General features: G+C 31.9%; 1 protein-coding gene across 1 annotated transcript in view; it reads right to left on the bottom strand.

Moving 5' to 3' along the window:
- The window catches only part of TFEC (transcription factor EC), an 84,261-nt gene that overhangs the window by 32,049 nt on the left and 32,217 nt on the right, over positions 1-19,995 (bottom strand). Inside the window, exon 3 of the mRNA XM_025045976.1 lies at positions 14,739-14,825. Within this exon, the coding sequence (XP_024901744.1) occupies positions 14,739-14,825 (87 nt within the window). The remainder of the gene's footprint in view (positions 1-14,738; positions 14,826-19,995) is intronic.

The following is a 19,995-nucleotide window of genomic DNA, read 5'->3' as shown; positions in this document are numbered from 1 at the left end:
GAGGTAGTTGGGGTAAAAGGAGTCAAATATAGGGATATAGGGGGAAGGTTAAGTGGGCAAAGGAGATCAAATATATGGTAGATGGAGGAGACTGGACTTTGGGTGGTAAATGCATAAGAGAATATACAGATGTCAAATGATAATACACCAGAAAATTATATAATTGTATTAACCAATGTTATCCCAATAAACTTAAAAAAAAATCTCCTGAAAAAATTTTAAAATAAAATAAGATATTTATAATAACTTATAATATGAAATAAGAGCAAGTAAACATAAAAATGGCCAAAGTGATCAAGCAGAAATATGTTTGAAAATATATATTTTAATAAAAGAAATCTGTAGAATGAAAAAACAGCATAATGAATATACTAAGTGAAAAATGAAAGAATTAGTAAATTATAAAACTAAATTGATCTCTCAAGAAAAGAAATGGACCAAGAACTAGAATATATGAAAGAAAATCTAATCAGTATGTAAGATAGAATTATTAGAACTCAAATACAGATACTATCTGTCCCAGAGAAAGAAAAATAAAATTTGAGGGAAGAAAATATTTTAAGAAATAATGGAGATAACATTTCTTAGAATTAACATGAAATAAAAGAATAAAGTCTTTTATTTTTAATCTTGTTTTATCATTATTTTATTTTGATTTAAAAATCAAAGGGCTTATAGAATGCCAAAGAAAAAAAGAAAAACCTATGCCTTATATTAAATGTAAGAACAAATGATAAAGATAAAAATCTAAAAGCCTAAACAGTAAAAAGATTATGACTAAAATAACAAGAATCTGATTAACAAGATTTTTCAAAAGCTAAATTAGATAAAAGAAGCAAGTGAATCATTATTTTTAAATGTTAAAATATAAGAAAGTAAAATACTATAACTAGCCCAAATATCATTAATGTATTAGACCATAAGAAAAATATTCTTAGAGGCATAAAATACTTAAAAAATATTTACCCAAAAAGACTATCATTAAAAATAGTATTGGATGAAGTATCTAAATAGGAGATATTTTAAAAATATGCTTCAAAAATATGAAATAAAATGATCATATATCTTGGTAAAGTGGCTGTGGCATAAAAAAGATGAAAAGGACCAAGGTCAAAGATAAAGTGAAATATGTAACCATATAAATCAGTATTTATTCCTAGATAGTATCAGTGTGATTGGGATGAAGTAGTAAAAAACCTAAAGAATGTGAAAGCGGTTTTTTTAAAAAAATAGTAAAAAGCAACATATTAAAATATGGGACACACTTAATAAATTGAGATAAGGAAAAAATGAAAATAAATCAATAATAATAATCATATATATAAGTCAAAGTCCTCAGCCAAAAGTTTAACAGTTTAGGTAAGAAAACCATAATTAGATATTTAGATATTTAGATAGTTTACAAGAGACAAACCTATGTAGTAAAAGAACACACAATGGAAACCATAGGAAAACTTATGTACCTATTAATATCAGAGGAAATCATTTTTAAAATTAGAAAAAGTATTAAGGATTGAGAGAGTCACTATATAGTAATAAAGAGTTCAAATCTCCAGCAATTATAAACATGCATACACCTAATAAAATAACCTCAAAATACGTGAAACAAACTGGTTTGAACTACAGAGAAATTAATAAATCTACCAACGCAGTAGGAAATTTCAACATTTCTCATTTTTAAAGAGTCAAGCAGACAAAAAAATTCAGCAATGTCAAACAAAATTTGAAAAATAAAACAAAAAGCTTGCCCTAGTAGACATGTATATAGTTCTACATCCAAAGATTAGAGAATATACAATTTTCTTAAGTACAAATGACACATATACAAATATTCATTATGAACTTAGCCAAAAGAAACTTTTAATCCGTTTCCTATAGTCCCTAATTTCCAAATTATTTGGAAATTTTTAAATAACTCAAGGGTAAATAAAAATGCTATATTTAAAAATAAACACTAAAATTTAAAAATAAAAGATGCTACTGAAAACACACATAAACTACTGGGATATGACAAAACAATGCTTTAAAGAAAATTTATACCCTTAAATTATATGAAAAAAATAGATAAAATTTTGATATTTGATAAATTAACTATTATTCATAAGAAGCTAGAAAAATAACCCAAAAAATCCAAAGAAAGTAGAACAGATAATAAAATAAAAGCATAAATCAGTGAAAGAAAAAAACAATATGAGAAGATCCACAAGCTAAAAATTGTTTTATTATTTTTTTAATTTACAAGATAGACATGTTTGTGGTGAGATTGATTTTAAAGGAGGAAGAATAAATAAATAATATTTTAAATGAAATGAGGATATAACTAAAGCATAAGTTGAGATTTAAAAGATGTTTTTCCTCTATTATCAGGAACAAGGATGACTGCTCTTACCACTTCTGTTCAACATAGAAATGGCAGGTCTAGCCAGAGCAATTAGCCAAGAAAAAGAAACAGGTCATCCAAATCAGAAAAGAATAAGTAAAATGATCTTTGTTCATAAAGGCATGATATCATATTTAGAAAAAAATGAGGTTACACGCATACATACACAGCTATTAGAGCCAATAAATGAATTCAGTAAAGTTGCACAATACAAAACCAACATACAAAAGTAAGTTACATCTTCATACACTAACAATGAACATTCTGAAATGGAAATGAAGAAACTGATTTCATTTACAATAACAATAAAAAAATGAAATACTTAGTAATAAATTTAACCAAGGAAACAAAAGACTTATGCCAAAAACTAAAAAAAAAAAAAGTGCTGAAATAAATCAAAAAAGACATAAATAAATAGAAAGACATCCCATAATAATTAATGAAAAGACTTAATATCATTAAAATGACAATAGTATCCAAAGTGATATACAAATCCAATTCAATCTCTATTAAAATTCTAACAGCATTTTTTGCAGAAAAATTGCATACTAAAATTTCTGTGAAATCTCAAGGGCCCCCAAATAGCAAAAACAATCTTGGAAAACCAAAGTTGGAGGACTCACACTTCCAGATTTCAAAACTTAACAAGTAAATGACAGTAATCAAAACAGTGTGGTATAAAGACAGACATATAGACCAATGGAGTAGAATCAAAAGCCCAGAAATAAACTCTTCAATATTTAGTCAAATGATTTTGACAAAGATACCAAGACCATTTAATGCAAAGGATAGTCTTTTTAATAAATGGTATTGAGGAAATCAGACATCCACATGCAAAAGAACAAATTTGGACCCTTATCTTATACAATATACCAAAATTAACTCAAGATGGATTAAAGAACTAAAAAATAAATAAATAAATAAAAGTATGAAATTCTCAGAAAAATCATAAGGGAAAATCTTTATGATATTGGGTTTAGTGATGATTTCTTGGATATGATACCATAATCACAGGCAACAGAAAGAATAAGTAAAATAGGCTTCATCAAAATTTAAAACCTTGTACATCAAAGAATACTATCAAGAGAGTGAAAAAAGCAACCTATAGAATAGGAAAAACTATTTGCAAATCATATATCTGAGAGATAATATCCAGACTACATTCTAAGAAACTCCTACAACTCAACAATAACATCCTAATTTTTTAAAAAAGACTTGAATAAACATTTTTTGAAAGAATATATGTCAATTTCAAATAAGCACATGAAAAGATGCTCAACATTATTAGTCATTAGGGAAATATAAATCTAAACCACAATGAGATACCTCTTCACACTCATAAAGATGACTATTAAGAAAAGAAAAGAAAATACCAAGTGTTGGTGAGGATGTGGAGAAATTGGAAGCCTAATGCGTTGCTACGAGAGAAGTGAAATGATGTAGCAATTGTGGAAAACAGTATGACAGTTTCTCAAAAAGTTAAACATAGAATTATCATATGACCAGCAATTTGACCTTTAGATATGTACCAACAAGAATTAAAAGCGGAGACTTAAACAGATATTTACACACAAATGTTCCTGCCAGCATTGTTCACAGTAGCCAAAAGGTGGAAATAACATAAATGTCCATCAGCCAGATGAATTGATAAACACAATATGGTATACATGTAACAGAATGTTATAAGGTCTTAAAAAGAAATAAAATTCTGATACATGCTACTACATGGATGAATCTTGAAATCATTATGCTAAGTGAAATAGCTCAGAGAGAAAAGAGCAAATATTGTATAATTCCACTCATAAGAGGTACCAAATTAGTCAAATTCATACAGACAGAAAGTAGAAAAGAAGTTACTGGTGGCAAGATTGATTTTAAAGGAGGAAGAATAAATAAATAAATAATATTTTAAGTGAAATGAGGATATAACTAAAGCGCAAGTTGATATTTAAAAGATGTTTTTCCTCTATTATCAAGAACAAGGATGACTGCTCTTACCATTTCTAATCAATATAGAAATGAAAGGCCAAGCCAGAGCAATTAGGCAAGAAAAAGAAACAGGTCATCCAAATCAGAAAAGAATAAGTAAAATGATCTTTGTTCACAAAGAACATGATATTGTATTTAGAAAAAACTGATTACACACACATACAGGGGAAGAGAAAGATGGGTAGCTATTGTTTAATACATGCAGTTTCTGTTTGGGATGATGAAAAAGTTCCAGAAATAAATAATAATGATGGTTGCACAACACTGTAAATCTCCTTTGTGCCACTGAATTGTATAGTTTAAAATGTGTACAACAAATTTTGTTATGTACATTTGTACTACAATAAAAAAGATAATAAGAGATATTACTTATAACAATTTGCCAAGGATTGTGAATGCTTAGACATAATGTACAAATTTCTTGGAAAATATTATTTAGTAGAACTGACTGAAGAAGTAATTAATAATTTTAACAGTTTGGATTATTGAAAAAAATTAAAATAAACTTTGAACATATTGCTCAAAAGGAATATCTGGACATAATAGTTTTACAGCAAAGTTGTTATTTTCAAAAAAATATCATCCCAATTTTGCATAAACATTTCCAGATAATAGAGACAAGATAGAATGTCTCAATTAATTGAGACCAAAACCATACAAAGACATCATAAGAAGAAAAATATAGGCCCATTTCACTCGTGACTCTAAATCTTAAGCAAAATTTCATTAGCAATATAAATCCAAGAGAATCTAAACAAAAAAATTTGCTATAATCAAGTTGGGTTTCCCATAAACACATTTTATGACATTAAAAGAGAAATCTATGATAATCTCAATAGATTCAGAAAAAGTATCTGATAAAATTCAATCCCATTTATGATAAAACTCTTAGTTTTTGAGAAGATTATTTTTCTTAACACTAGAAAAACTATAGTTCTGCCTATGTTTAAAAATCAGTGCTGCCTTATAAGAAAATAAAATCTGGGTCAAAAATTATTGTAGAAATATCTAAGTAAACTATGAAAATCTTCATATATCCATATATTCTTATCAGGCCAGTATACTAATGGACAGTTTACATAATCTGACCTAGATTCTACATATTTCTCTGACTATTTTGGCCTCTTCTCTCTCCATAAGTTATGTTCTATCTATTTCCAGTTATGACTTTTCTTTTTCTTTTAAATCATTTTTTAGTTTAAGTTTTCCTCTCTATTCTCATATCTCAAGATTCTCAAGGCCCTAGCCTAAATTATTTCCATTCATCTAGTATCCTTTCATCCCTCTCAATTAATTCCTAGCTGCTCCTCTCAGACCGACTCATATTTAAAAAATACAACTTCCTCTGATTTCTCCCAGCTCAAGACCTAAAATATAAAACATCTTCTTTTAACTTATATATTAAGGCTCAAATGCTTTTGTCTAGCTTTCAGTGTTATTGAATGGCCCTACACTATCTAGTTACATTATTTACTATTTTCGAGTTATGAAAGATTTCTCATCACAACACACACATACCCTATGCCATGGCTTCCAAAAATAGATTTCAGACTCCAGTGGGAGGAAGTAGGTTAGAGAAAGAGTGTTTTTAGAGAGAATCTATGAATTCATATATGGGAAATGTCTTTAAAAATATAATAATCACAAGCATTATTATAACATATATATAATGTCATATACAGTTGAGTATTTATTACATGCCAGATATTAAGCTAAGCATATCTCATAAAAATAGCTAATAACAACATCTCAAGTAAACTTGATAACAATTCTATTAGGTAAGTATCATAATTCCCATTTTAAATATAAAATAATTTAAATTCTGAAAAACTAATTATCTCCAGACCATACAGTTCTATAAATAGAGGGCTTGGGATTTCTTTGCTACTTACACTATTGCAGAAGGGCCTTGTCTTAATACTTTTAATGATAAGAAGTGTTTTGAATACTCACAAAAGTTGGAATCCATTAGATTATATTTTCTGTTTTATTTTTTCCAATTGTTATTTTCTGTATCTCAAATGCTCTCACTTCTTCATTAAGTATCAAAATCCAACCTACCTTCTAAGCATCAACTTAAGACCCAAGCCATCTACAGCATTCTCTCTCATGACAACCTGGTTTATTTTTCTTCACTGAAACACTATAGGACTAATAAACTTGGCCATTTTTAAGAATTGAATTTATATTTATTGTTTTACCCCTCTTGATTTATATTCACTCAGCAAGAGAGAGGGCATCACAGTATATACTCTCCATGTTCCTGAAAACTGATTATTTATCTAAAAACCTGAGAGTTTTCTAGAAATATATATGTATATGTATATATATGTATGTATAATATGCATGTATTATATATGTTTATATGTGTATACATATGATATATCTAGCTCTCAAATAATCTCATTATAAATGCATATTAGGAAAGAAAGTCTTATAATACATATAGTTACATATTATATTTCCAAATGATTTGTCAATGCAAATATTAAAAGGAAAATATAAACTCTGAACCCTTATATAGACATGTGTATGTGTAATTTCTATGCATTTATATCTATAATCACATATTTAGTGTGAGTTTCATGGGAAACAAAAAATTTTTAATTTTTTGGATCCTCTATTTTGCTTTTCTGTGAAGATATTCATAGCGAACCTAAAATGCATGAGATTATTAGACAAAATAACCATAGACATAGAAAGAAGATAAACTCCAGGCATAAACAGGGAATATTGTAGAGGAGGTATACCACACAATGTATGCATACATGAAAAATGGCATTTAAAAGATTGTTTTCTGTCCGTTTGGGTATTTATTCATTTAAATGTAGTAAGCTAGATTTTTCCAAAACACACTATTGATATCCCTCTAACTTTATTTTATTTGCTAAAGCAGGACTACAAGGTTTGAATGACATACATTGAACAGAGAAGTCCTACTGAGATATTATTATTACTATTATTATTTTTATTCTATTATTAGTAAATAAAAATGTGTTTGGCAGGAGTAGCAGATCCCTTGTTTTTGACTGGCTTATAACTCAAATAGAAATGATAAGGGAGAAAGGCTCTTTCCTTTCCATCTGGCCACAGCCATCAGGGGTCTTAAAAGTCTCCGTTAAATGAATTCCAGAAAACAAGTAACAGACTTATAAAACCTCTTGAGACCAAAACTCCTTTCCATTAAAAATCTTAAACCATTTATGTGTGTAGAGGTTGTTCAACTGAAGGAATAAAATGTCCATTTAACTTAAAAAAAAAAAAAGGATAAAATACAAAACAGAGAATGGTAACATATTTTTGCATCAGTACTTTATGTATATGATCTATTTAGTATTAAACTAACAAAAACAGTTATTAATTTAATATAAACACTGCAACAAATAATTAGTAAAATTCACTTTTTGATAAAACAAATAATAAAACATTACTTTCACCATTTTTTTTACTAAATAACTATAAAAAAGGTTTACTGTATTCAGAGCACAAAAAATATATGTCAGTAAACAAGTTTGTCAATACAACAGATCAAATATTACATATTTCAAAGCTCAACTTCTACATACCTTATTTCACTGACCATTAGTTTATAAAATTTAAGTTCAGCCTTTAATGTGGTTTTATCTCCAAACATTGAAAGAATACCATAATGTACTTGCTCACCAGTTTTAATTTTGAAGTTTCTATAACCTTCACAATAGCAATGGTTTTCTCTTTCTCCTTCATCATTGTCTTTTCCTTAAACTTGCAAACAATAAATGGGATCACTGTGCAGAAATGTCTGCACTAAGATGAACTTTGATTCTTCCTTGGACTTTAAGACTAATCTGGTCTAGACTGTGATTGACAAAAACTTGCTTGTTGATGTTATGCAGTCCTTTCAAGTTCCAACCAAGCACAGGGAGTTGTTAATATTTACTCAGACCTCATCTCTGGAATGGTCTTGAACTATAACAGTTTATTGAGATTGCCAAATGCCACCTGCATTTACAGACACCTGATTGAAAAATACCTATATGATAAAATAAATGAATTACTATGCACAACCATGTTTCTGAAAGGAAGGAGTGAAACTAAGACCAGTGAGTGGAAATTATAGGGAATATATCTAAACTCAGAGGATAAACAATCATTCAGACTGAGTGTAGCAGAGGATGAGATCAGCTTAATAGCCCTTCAAATCCTAAGGTTCTACAGTTCTATGAAATGGCTTCCTTCTGAAGCTGCAGGCACAGCGTGGGTCAGACTGTTGCATTTGGTATCATTCAGAACTGGATTCAAAACTCTCCCCTGTCATTTACTAACTGTATGAACTTGAGTGAGTTACTGAACTTCTCTAAGCCTCTTTCCTCATTTGTTAAAATGATAATAGGTAATAATCTCTATCTCGTAGGTTTGTTGTGGTGATTAAATGCAATGTTTTGCAGAAAGTCTTTTGCACAAACTTTGTCACACAGCATGTTCCCAAGACACAGTAGCTATTATCATTGTTGTTATCCTTGTTGCTGCTGCTTCTTTTTTTTTCATTAAAAAATTCCTAAATAATAATATTAACTATTTTTTTCAATACTATGTGTGAATTTTACAAAATTTGCTTAGCCCCTATCATGTACTAGGCACTCTGCTGGGTGCTGAAAATAAAATAATAAATACGTTCTAGGCTTCAGAAACACAACAGTGAACAAGACAGATAAAAATCACTATCTTCAAATAGTTTACATTCTAGAGGTAGAAGCACACAATACATAGGTAAATAAAACAATAAGGAAGATAATTTTTGTTTCTCAAATCATAAATGTCAAAGGTAGTTAAAATGAAATATTACTGTAGGAAGTGATGGGATGGTGTCTTTTAGCTAGGGTGATTGTGAAAGGACTCTCCAACAAAGTGATACTGACTAAATATCTGAGCACAAAGAGGCTGCCATGCAAAGATCGAAGACAAAGTATTCCAAAACAAAAAAGGGAAGTTCACTAGTCCTAAGATGATAATATGTGTGTCATGTTGAAGCAGCAGGAAGAAGGCTATCAAGGCCAGAGTCCAACATTACAGGGAAGTGTTGGCTATGATAAAGTATCTGGATCATATTCAGAGGATTTCAGAAAGTTAATAGAATGCTAAACAAAGAGAAACAGGATCTGATTTTTGCTTTGTGAAGATCATTCTGGATGTGTGTGAAGAATAGCTGTAAGGGGCAAGAAGTAGTAATCAAGTTAGGATGGAGTCTGTTTCTAAGTTCAAGTTAGTGATGACAGTAACCTAGAAAAGTGTTTCAGTAGAGGAGCTGATAAAAAGCTGTGAGATTCAGGAAATCTTTGATACTGATTAGAGGGGCATACTAATAGATGTGGAAGTATGAGAGTAAGGGAAAGAAGAGGAAAAAATGACTTGGGGTGGTGATTCGTGATGAATCAAAAGCAGATGATGTTGCAGGGGCAAAAGCTTTTTTTCAGTCATGTTAAGTTTGAGATGCTGTTAGAAGCACAAAAGATGTCAAGTAAGCAGTATAATACATGACTCTAGCATGCAGAGGAGAGATCTAGGCTGGAGATGGGTTGAGTAAACAGGGTTGCAGTCTGAGCCTTAGGACACTTTTGTAATTAAATATTTCTTAGAGTAGAAAGAACCAGCAAGGTGTGTGGGGGGAGGGGAGGATGTGAATTGCACAGACACTACTCCCTCACAACTTGTGCCTGAGACCAGACGGAAAAGAAAACAGAAGTGACCTAGGTGGTATTATTATTTTAAGAGTGGGGAATCCCCATAAGAAGAGATGAAATATTGCCATTTGTGACAAAGTGGATGGACCTCAAGATAATCATGCTACGCGAAATAAGTCAGACAGAAAAAGTTGAAAACAACATGATATCACTTATATGTGGGATACAAACCCAAAAGCAATAAATGAACAGGACAAACAAACAGAGACTCATGGACATGGACTATAGATTAGTGGTTACCAAGAGTGGGGGAAGGGGGAGGTAAGTGGGGTTAAGGGCGTCAAATATGTGGCGACAGAAAGAAATCTAACTATGGGAGGGGAACACACAATGTAATATATAAATATGTGCCTTACTGCTAAATTGTACACCTGAAACTGGATTTCATTAACCAATGTCACCATAACAAAAAAAAATTAATTAAAAAATAAAAAAATAAAAATAAATAAATAAGTTGTCTCAATTAACAGGAATTTTTACCACAGGATAGCTATAATATTGTCTGGTACTGGTAAAAGCCCCTGTGAAAGTTTGGTGGTATATTTAAGATGAGTACTATGAAAAATGTGGTGATATTTTATCCATTTAGCTGTTCAGGTGAAGATGTGGAGTAAAATGAGAAATAAGTTTAACCAGTGTTGGGTTTTTTGCCAGAAAAGTAAAATGAAGGAAACTGAAAACATGTTAAGAGAGTGTTCAAGAGAAATGTTTATAGTGCTAGACCAAAGATTCTAGACAGATTAAGAAAGAAATTTTCAAAATGTAAGTAGGAATTAATAGCTATTGAAAACAGTGATAAAGTCAACGAATTGGAAGTCTCCACAGGCTTAAATAATTGGTGAAGTAAGAATATCAGATTAGTTACACTAAAAAAAAAAAAAAATAGACTGTAATGACCAATTTATTTTCTGTAAAAAATGTTATGAGGTGGAGATCTTATTGTTAGTTATAATAAAATTTAGAAAATTATCATATGAGGGTCTGACTAAACAGGTAAGATAAAAACACTACTTACACTAAAGAGATTGAGAAACTAAACAGTTAAGGTGTTGATAAAAGCATAACTAATTTTCTTGAATATTGCTTGCTCTTTGGCTCTTTTCAATCCTGTTTACATAGTTGTTTCAGTAAGAATTAATTGACAGGTAGCTAACTCTGTTGATCAAATAAAATTGAGAGGTAACTTCTGCTTAATTATTGAGTGTAGTCACTAATCTACTCAATTCATTCTGGGTCAGAAATACCTGGCCTTAATCAATCTGTGAAAACCTTGAACTACTTCATTCAACTTAGATAAATTTGAAGAACCACCACAAGTTATCCAAGCTTCAAGTCAGCAACTTCCATGTTTCCCACCAACGGAAGTTACAACATGACTCTTGGTTAAACCGATATGGTGGTCTGGGGTAAATCTTAGCTAAATGACATTCGGGTTTTCTGCTTAGGCACAGCAAGGGAGCCCTAAAGTGATTAAGAGCAAGCACACTCAACAGACTTCCCAAGACATTGCATATTTGTATGAGAACTAGAGAAAATACGTGTAAAATACTTAGAAAACTACCTGTTGAATAGTAGGTGAAAATTAATGATAATAATAATTACTAATAAGTATCCACACTTTTGAAGCTTACCATATTGGGCAGAAGTTGGTTTAGCCTTACTAGAATTCATTCATATTTATTTTGGTAATGACACCTGTTCTGGTTCTCATTCAGTCTAGCTAATTTGTTGTGTGGGGCTGCTCAATTTATAGCTCTAGGGTGGGCCCAAGACCCAGAGAAAATGGATTAGGTATGTGCATGTGACAGAAGAATTATCCCAATAAGAATTATCCCAGGGATTTAACTGGAAGTAAGGGGAAAAAGAAGCTCTCCTCTTAGGTTGCCAAGCCTAACTGAATGTATCAGTTAGGATGCAATTAGTTATGAAAATCAGAAAATCCTGACACAATTAGCTTATAAAATGAAAAAAAAATTAGATAATGTAAAATCTATAGGTAAAGAATTCTCCAGGGACAGATAAGTAGCATTTCTTTACATTTCTCTTCACTTTTCTTCTCCCTTCATTTCTTTTCCACAACTTATTTACCTTTTGAGTAATAAATGGCTATCTAAGTCACATTATCTTACAACATCGAGAGAAGCAAAACAACTTCTCTTTCTTGGGTTTCCTTTAAGGACTGAAGAGAACTTCCCAGAAGACCCCAATAATCTCTCAAAATGCCAGAATTACAGCATTATCTCATTCTTTAAAAAAATCCCTGGCAAGGGTAGTGTAGCCACCAGGACTAGCTTGCATTAATCAGAAATTTCCTCTTCCTTATGAAGGAATGAGTGTTTGAAAAAAAAAAAAAAAAACTGAGTTAGTAAGGAAGAACTGTGTATATAGCTAGGAATAGGCTATGATAGTGTCTGCTCAACAACTGAGAATGAAGCCAGCACAGAAGAAAACAAAGGTGAAATTATGGGGGGATGCTCACATACAATATTATTTACGAATTTTTAGACTACATGACCTAACAAATTCCTTTTATGCTTAAGCCCCATATAATTGATGTTCTGTCATCTGCAACCAGCAGTTCCCTGGCTAATATACTTACTCAAAGCATTCCTCTGAACCTAGCAGGTCTTTTATCCCTCAAGGTTTTCTGTCTCTGTTCTACCAGCTATTCCTATACACTTTATTTTTTATAACTTCCTGCTTTTTCTTATGTTGTTCTCTTAACTTGTTACTTTTCTGTCTTCATATCTATCCTTAAAATCTTAATTGAGCTTCATAACTATATTTAAAACATTGTCTCTGCATAAATCATTTCCAAAAAAATCTGTTTAGAATATTTTCTTCTTCACTTGAACTCAAGAGCAACTCTCTGACCAGTATTTAAATACACACACACACACAGACACACACACACACAGAGACACACACACACACATGTAGTTTACTAAGATTTAATGTAAAAAACAGCCTTGGAGATATTTTTAATTATTCTCACAATACAGAAGAAAAGAAAGAGGTTAAGTGATTTGTACAATGTCTAGATTAGAACCTAGGGTTTTAAAACCAAGACTCCTGCCCCCCAGGTGCACCTCACCTCACTGCCCCACTATCATGTGGTCTCTTGACATGTCAATGTGTCTCACTCAACTTTTTGTTTCCTACGGTGCGAGTATTATACTTTGCACATAATCAGTATTGAATAAATATTTGGTCAATTGAACTGCTTGGTTTTATATAGAGAGCTAAAAATTATCAGTGTAACTGATTGGTTAATAACAGATGTTTCTTTATATAAATACAGATAAGCCAGTAGTGTCTATCTTTTTAAAAATGCATTCTGTATATCAAAAATAAATACCCATTTTATACTGAGTAAGCCATTCTATGCAGTCACTTTTAAATGAGTAAGATAATTGACAAAGAGAATGTTTAAATATACAGTTTCAATGAAGTAAATACCACATACAAGGAAGAGAAGATTGCAGAAAATTAATACAATTTCCTCAAACCCAGAGTTGAGTATTGTTAAGAAAACAGCATCATCATTCTGTGAAATTAGACCAAAAAAAAAAAACTAAGTATTAAACTTCATTTGATCTTTGTCAGATGACAATAGTATTAGTGACCTGTTACAAAGTGTAGGTCCTTCCTGCACACCATAGAAAAGAAAAAAAGAGATACTTCTCCTTTTAGATAGTCTGAGAATCAACTTTTTAAAAAGGGTGTTTTTTCTAATTTTTTTAAAGCCTTGAATTTAAAACATCCATCTTTAACATAGCCCAGTCCACCAATTTACTGATGAACAGTATCCACACTATGTAATACAGTTAGAATTCAGTTTCTTTAAATGAAAATTTAAAGTAACAATTCAATCACCATCTTTCATATTTTTTCTCGTTTTCTAAAAGGTCTAAAACCATAAACACACAAAACAGCAATAAACCTTCAAAATGTGTGGAAAGAACTTATACACTCTTTACAGATAACATTTTTAGTGATTAATAAATGAACCATGGGAAGGCAACAGCAATAAAATATGAGAAATAAAGTATTATTTGTCCATTGCCTATTATTTTAGAATTAGTACTGATTTCAAATAGACATCTGACTATGCGCCTTAGAGTGAGGCCTATTCTACCTCTCTCAAGTTCCTCTTTAACTTTTAGTTATTGACTCAGAAGTAAAGTTTTACTTTTTTGTTGTTATAATAATCTTTGTCTTTTTTCTACAAGGTGTAGAGCCTCTAAATCTTATAGCTGTCAGTCACGGTAAAATAACCAAAATTTGGTAATGAGCTTATAAGGGTGTCTGATTATATGCTGTACTTCAAAAAGGAAATCAGAAGATTAAATCGCTCATAGAAAATTCTACAGAAGATTAAGTATATAATTAGATTGATATTTGTAGAGATTAGATACATAAATAGATAGATGATAGGTAAGATAATACAAGCCCTATTACCTTTCTTTCTCAATAATAGTATATAATCTTTTTTCTGCACCAATAAATATTTCCTAATATTCATCTGTTATATTGTGTCTATTTCAACAGTGCAGAAAATATCATTTACTAATCAAATAATATTTTTATAATCAGAAGCTATTATTTATTTCAATCTGATTGACCTCCTCAGGTCTGGAAATACTTACTGTTCTTTGCATTAGCAGAGGAGATTCTGTTCCTTCCTCTTTAAAACTTGATTCCATATTGATTACATCCTCAATAACGTCCTTCATCTAGCAAAATATTTAGAATAACACACATTTAGAATAATGTGCATAATGATAAAAGTTGTGCTTCACCCTGAATTCAGAGGAAAAAGTTTTAGTAATCATTAAAAGTTTCTTAAACAAAGTTTTATGTATATCAAAACCCAAAATATTTTAGAACTTAAAATGAAGTAATCCTGACATTCCTTGATCTGTGTTGCTTTTTCTTGCATTTGCTTCCACCAACTGGCAGGTGACAGCTGGACAAATCACCCAGGGCTAGTCTTTTAGAAGTCAGTATCTACATAAGTACAGTGTTTATCACTAAGTACCTCAAGCCACAGCCCATATGTTTAACATGTAGAGATGACATCTTACAATATTTTTTCTTTCGAAATGTTTTGATTGCATCTTACAAGTGGCTATCCATACATCAGTGGTTGAACTTTAGCTGATTAGTTCATGTAGATACAAACTACATGGAAACATATCTAACTTTCTATAATGACCAATAATAATAGTAATGACAATAACTATAATAATAATAAACACATTAAATAGTGATGACACTTATACAGTGCAGGAGATGTGCTTTGCATACATCAACTCTTTTAATCTTCATAGCAACCCTGTGAAGTATACAATATCATCATCTTCATTCTACAGATGAGGAAATTGAGAGAAAAGAAAATTCAGTAACTTGTTCCAGAATATGTAGCTAGTAAATGATGGAAGCAGGATTGAAATCCTGGAAATCTGACTCTGTGGTCCTAATTTCTACTCCCTTTCTCAACTCCTTTCTAAATTAGCCTTCCTTCCCTTCTGTACATTAGCTGAAGGAGATTTACAAAGCTTGTATTTTTAAATACACTGATTGCCACCACTCCCTTCACTTCTCTTTAGTTGTTCTAGCTCTCTTCTCTCCCATCATGTTCTCTTTAGTAAAAATTTTAAATATAATATAAGCACAAAGAAAGTGAGAATGCTGAATTTATATAACTGTACTGATTTTCAGTATAACTGTACTAAATATAGGCAAAATTTTCCATGATATGCAGAAACAACCAGGAGTAAACTCTGGGAGATATATAAAAATATTTCATATTTCCATTAATACAATCTTCCAAGCAAAATGTCTGAAGAACTTTAGAGAATCAAATGTCCAGAGACTTCTACTAAGATACTCCCCAAAGGTCATATATTAATTTAATAAATATTTATTGAGCAATGTGTATTACATGACCTGCTGTAAGTACCGGAGCTATAGAAGCAAACAGCACAAAGTCTCTGCCCTTATGGAGCTCAAAATATTGAGGAAAAAGACAATAGCTTAATAATAAACAGTGGTTTGAATAAATTAAAGCAGGAACAGGATAGATCTGGATGAGAAGGAGTGTTATCTTAGAAAATGGTCAGAGAAGGACTTACTAATATTTGAACAGAGGAGGCACAAAAAGATGAGGAGGGTAATCCTTGGAAAGAAAGCAAAAAATACAAATATCCTAAGATTATATCAAGCTCATAGTGTTTGAGAAAGAGTGAGAGGGCCAATGGTAATGAAGCAGACTAGGCAAGGGAAAGCAAGTTTCAGATAAAGTTGAAAGGTAGGCAAGGAACTTACATGTAGAACCATCTAGGCCAGTGGTGTCCTACAAAATTTCTACAATAATGGGAATGTACTATATTTGCACTGTCCAATATAGTAGCAAGTAACCACATATGGCTACTGAGCCTTAAAATGTGGCTAGTGAAACTGAGAAGCTGAATTTTTAATTTCATTCCATTTTTAAAGATTGAATTGAATTTGAAATAATTTAGAATTAAATATAAAGAGCCACGTGGCTAGTGGGTACCAAATTCAAGAGTGCAGATGGAGGCCATTATCTAGACTTTAAATATTATTCCATTTACATGGAGAGATCTTTAAAGGATCTAGAATAATAACTATGCATGTTTCATTTCTTTGGGTTAGTCCAGTCTCTGAAAGTTTTTGAGCATATTATTAACTGTTATTAAACTCAAATGTTAATTTCATGATTTTTTTCTTCAGTTTTCACCATTAAATGGACAACAAATTTGTTCTGAACATATATGAAGAAGACCTAAAGGAAGAAGATGCTAAACACAACTTATGGTATTTTTTTCTTTGGGGTACTTCTAGTAGTTTCAGTAAAAATCATATATAAGTAATTCATCCCTTTTTTTTTTCTGGAAGTTTACATTTTAAATGACCCAGTCTCTTGCATCTCTAATTTTTCCCTCTTGCCTATAAACATGCTTAGATTTCTCCTATTCCAAAAGGAAACCTTTCTTTCCTATATGCGAAAGTTCATCCTCCTATAATTTATTCCTGTCATCCACCTACATGACTACCTTTTTCCCTAATTTATTGACAACTTTGGTTTTCCCACTATCGTAAATTGATTTAAAAATCTGAAATTCAATCCAAAACTTCGCTCCAAACTTTCAAGAATCTTCATAATTAACCATCTTGGAATCCAGTTGTTATTTTTAAAAAGACAACAAACACAATATTTTATATCAGATGAAACATAATTAACCAACAAAAACACAATCACAAATCAGCAGAATAAGCATCCTCAAAGTCATAAATTAAGATAATCAAATACAAAGAAGGAAAAAATTATTTTGACTAAAATTAAAGTGGAGATAATAAGTATAAAAAGCATAAGGTTCAAAGACAAAGAAAAACATTTATAAGATTTAACATTTTACACCACTGGGAAAACATGGTGGGGTGAGAAACGTCCTCATATCTCTTCACTTGAAACAACAATAAGCTGAACATCTAAAACTCAACAAAAAACACCCAAACTTCACACCAGCACATCTGAGTGTGGGGTCTGCGCAGAAGAGAACCCCGGGTGTCGGGGGGTAGTCTGGGAGAAATAAAGAAGCTGCCTCTCGCAGCCACCAGAGCTCCTTGTAGGAGGAGGAGGAGGGGAGAAGGTGTGGCAACTTCCCTGATCAGCCTGCCTGGAAGTACCAGGACTTTTCTACACAGCTGGCAGTAGGGCTCAGTCATCAGGGCAGAAAGCAAAGAAGCAGATGGGACAGCAGAGAAACGATAGTTGATTTTTACTGGCCGCGGTTGCAAAACCAAGGCTGAGCTGCAGCCTCTGAACCCCCAACCCAGAAGGCCCTTACTCCATACTCTCTGAGACTGATCACCACAGAACCCCAGGAGAATCTGAACAAAAGCTGCGGAGACTGAAGCCACCTCTCTCAGCCTCTGGAATTCCCTGTAAGGGAAGGGGAAGGGGGTCCATCCACCCATATCTCCGAGACAGTCACCACTGAGCCCCAGGAGAATCTGAGCAAATGCTACCAAAACTGTTGCCAACACTGTCAGGGACTGAAACCAAGAGCAGCGAATGTGATTAAAATCTACAAGAAAATAAAAGAATTTAGGCTCTATGTAAAGCAGGGATCCAAGAAGCTTAGATGCCACCTACTGGAAACCGAAAGGAAAGGGCCTTCTTTGCAGCAGTCTAAAGAGAGGCCTTTATATAATGAATCTTCTTTCTGGAAAAACAACAAAATACACTTCCACTAATGCCCAGGCAGAGAAATAGTCCATTACACACCATGAACAACCAAGGTGACAAGGCATCTCAGAAAGAAAGAGAAAAATCTCCAGAAAATAAGTTTACAGACATAGAAATATGCAACTTAAGTGACAGAAAATTCAGGATGGTACTTCTGAAAAAACTCAGTGAGTTCTGAAACGAGTCATATCAACAATTTCAGAAATTGCAAAAACAACTATGAGCAGAGCAAGGAGATTGAAACCCTAAAAAAGAACAAAATAGAACATCTCGAGATTAAAAAACACACTGCAAGACTTGAGAAACGAAATAGCAAGCCTGGGAAATAGAGTTGACCAAATGGAGGAAAGGATCAGTGATATCAAAACAGAAATCTAGAAATAAATCAGAAAGAAGAAGAGAGAAACCGAAGAGTGAAAAATAATGAAACAGAAATACAAGAACTACCTGATACCATCAGGAGAGGAAACATAAGAATAAGGGGCATTACAGAAGGCAAGGGAAAAAGCAGGGACTAGAAAACATTTTCAGACAAATAGTGGATGAGAATTTCCCAAATCTAAGGAATGGGCTGGAACTTGGAATTCAAGAAGTTAACAGAACACCCAATTATCTGAACACAAAAAGGCCTTTGCCAAGATACGTTGTATTAAAATTATCAAAAATCAATGACAAAGATAAGTTCTCAGAGCAGCCAGGGAGAAGAAAAACGGTAACGTATAAAAGAAAACCCATTAATTATCATCAGACTTCTTAGTGCAGACCTTACAAGCCAGAAAGGAATGGAATCAAATATTTAAACTATTAAGTGAAAGGAACTATCAGCCTAGAATAATGTATCCAGCTAAGGTCTCCTTTAGATATGAAGGAGAAATTAAGACCTTTTCAGACATACAAAAATTGAGAGAATTCTCCACTATGAGGCCTGCACTACAGGAAATTCTGAAAGGGGTCAGCTCACCTAAAACAAAATAACAGCAACAAAAAAAAAAATACATAATTAGGAGTAAAGTGACCATCAAGCACATAGAAGCAGAGGAGTGCAGCCCTTACTTATTTCTTAAATAATAAGAAAAGAATTGCTATAGCAAGATAGTAATGAATGTTCAGCATACATAGAAACAAATTAAGGTAACAATGACAGAAAAGGGGAAAAATCAAAGATCCAAATTCACAAATGGAAATGGAGAAAAGGCATGCGCAGAAGAAAATGGACAACTGTATATATATATTCGTAATGGTAACCACAATACATATGTGTAATGGTAACCACACACCATAGAGTCAGAACTGAAGTCTATAACATAAAACAAGAAGAATCAAAGGCAAAACACACAAAAGCCAACCAAAATAAAGAAAACGGAAACACAATGACAAGGAAACAATGGAAACACCAAGCTACCAGAAAGCAAAAGATAAAATGCCTATAAGAAGACCTCAACTTTCAATAATCACCCTAAATGTAAATGGATTAAACTCACCAATAAAAGGGCACAGAGTTGCACAATGGAACCAAAAAAAAAAAAAAAACAACCACATACTGCCTCCAGGAGATACATCTCAGCTCCAAAAACAAATATAGACTCAAAGTGAAAGGGTAGAAAATGATATTTCAAGCAAATGGAATT

This window comes from Pteropus alecto, unplaced genomic scaffold, assembly GCF_000325575.1.
Source record: "Pteropus alecto unplaced genomic scaffold, ASM32557v1 scaffold22, whole genome shotgun sequence".
NCBI lineage: Eukaryota > Metazoa > Chordata > Mammalia > Chiroptera > Pteropodidae > Pteropus > Pteropus alecto.
The sequence above is the reverse complement of the archived record's forward strand: the minus strand, read 5'-3'. Positions and strand labels throughout refer to the sequence as shown.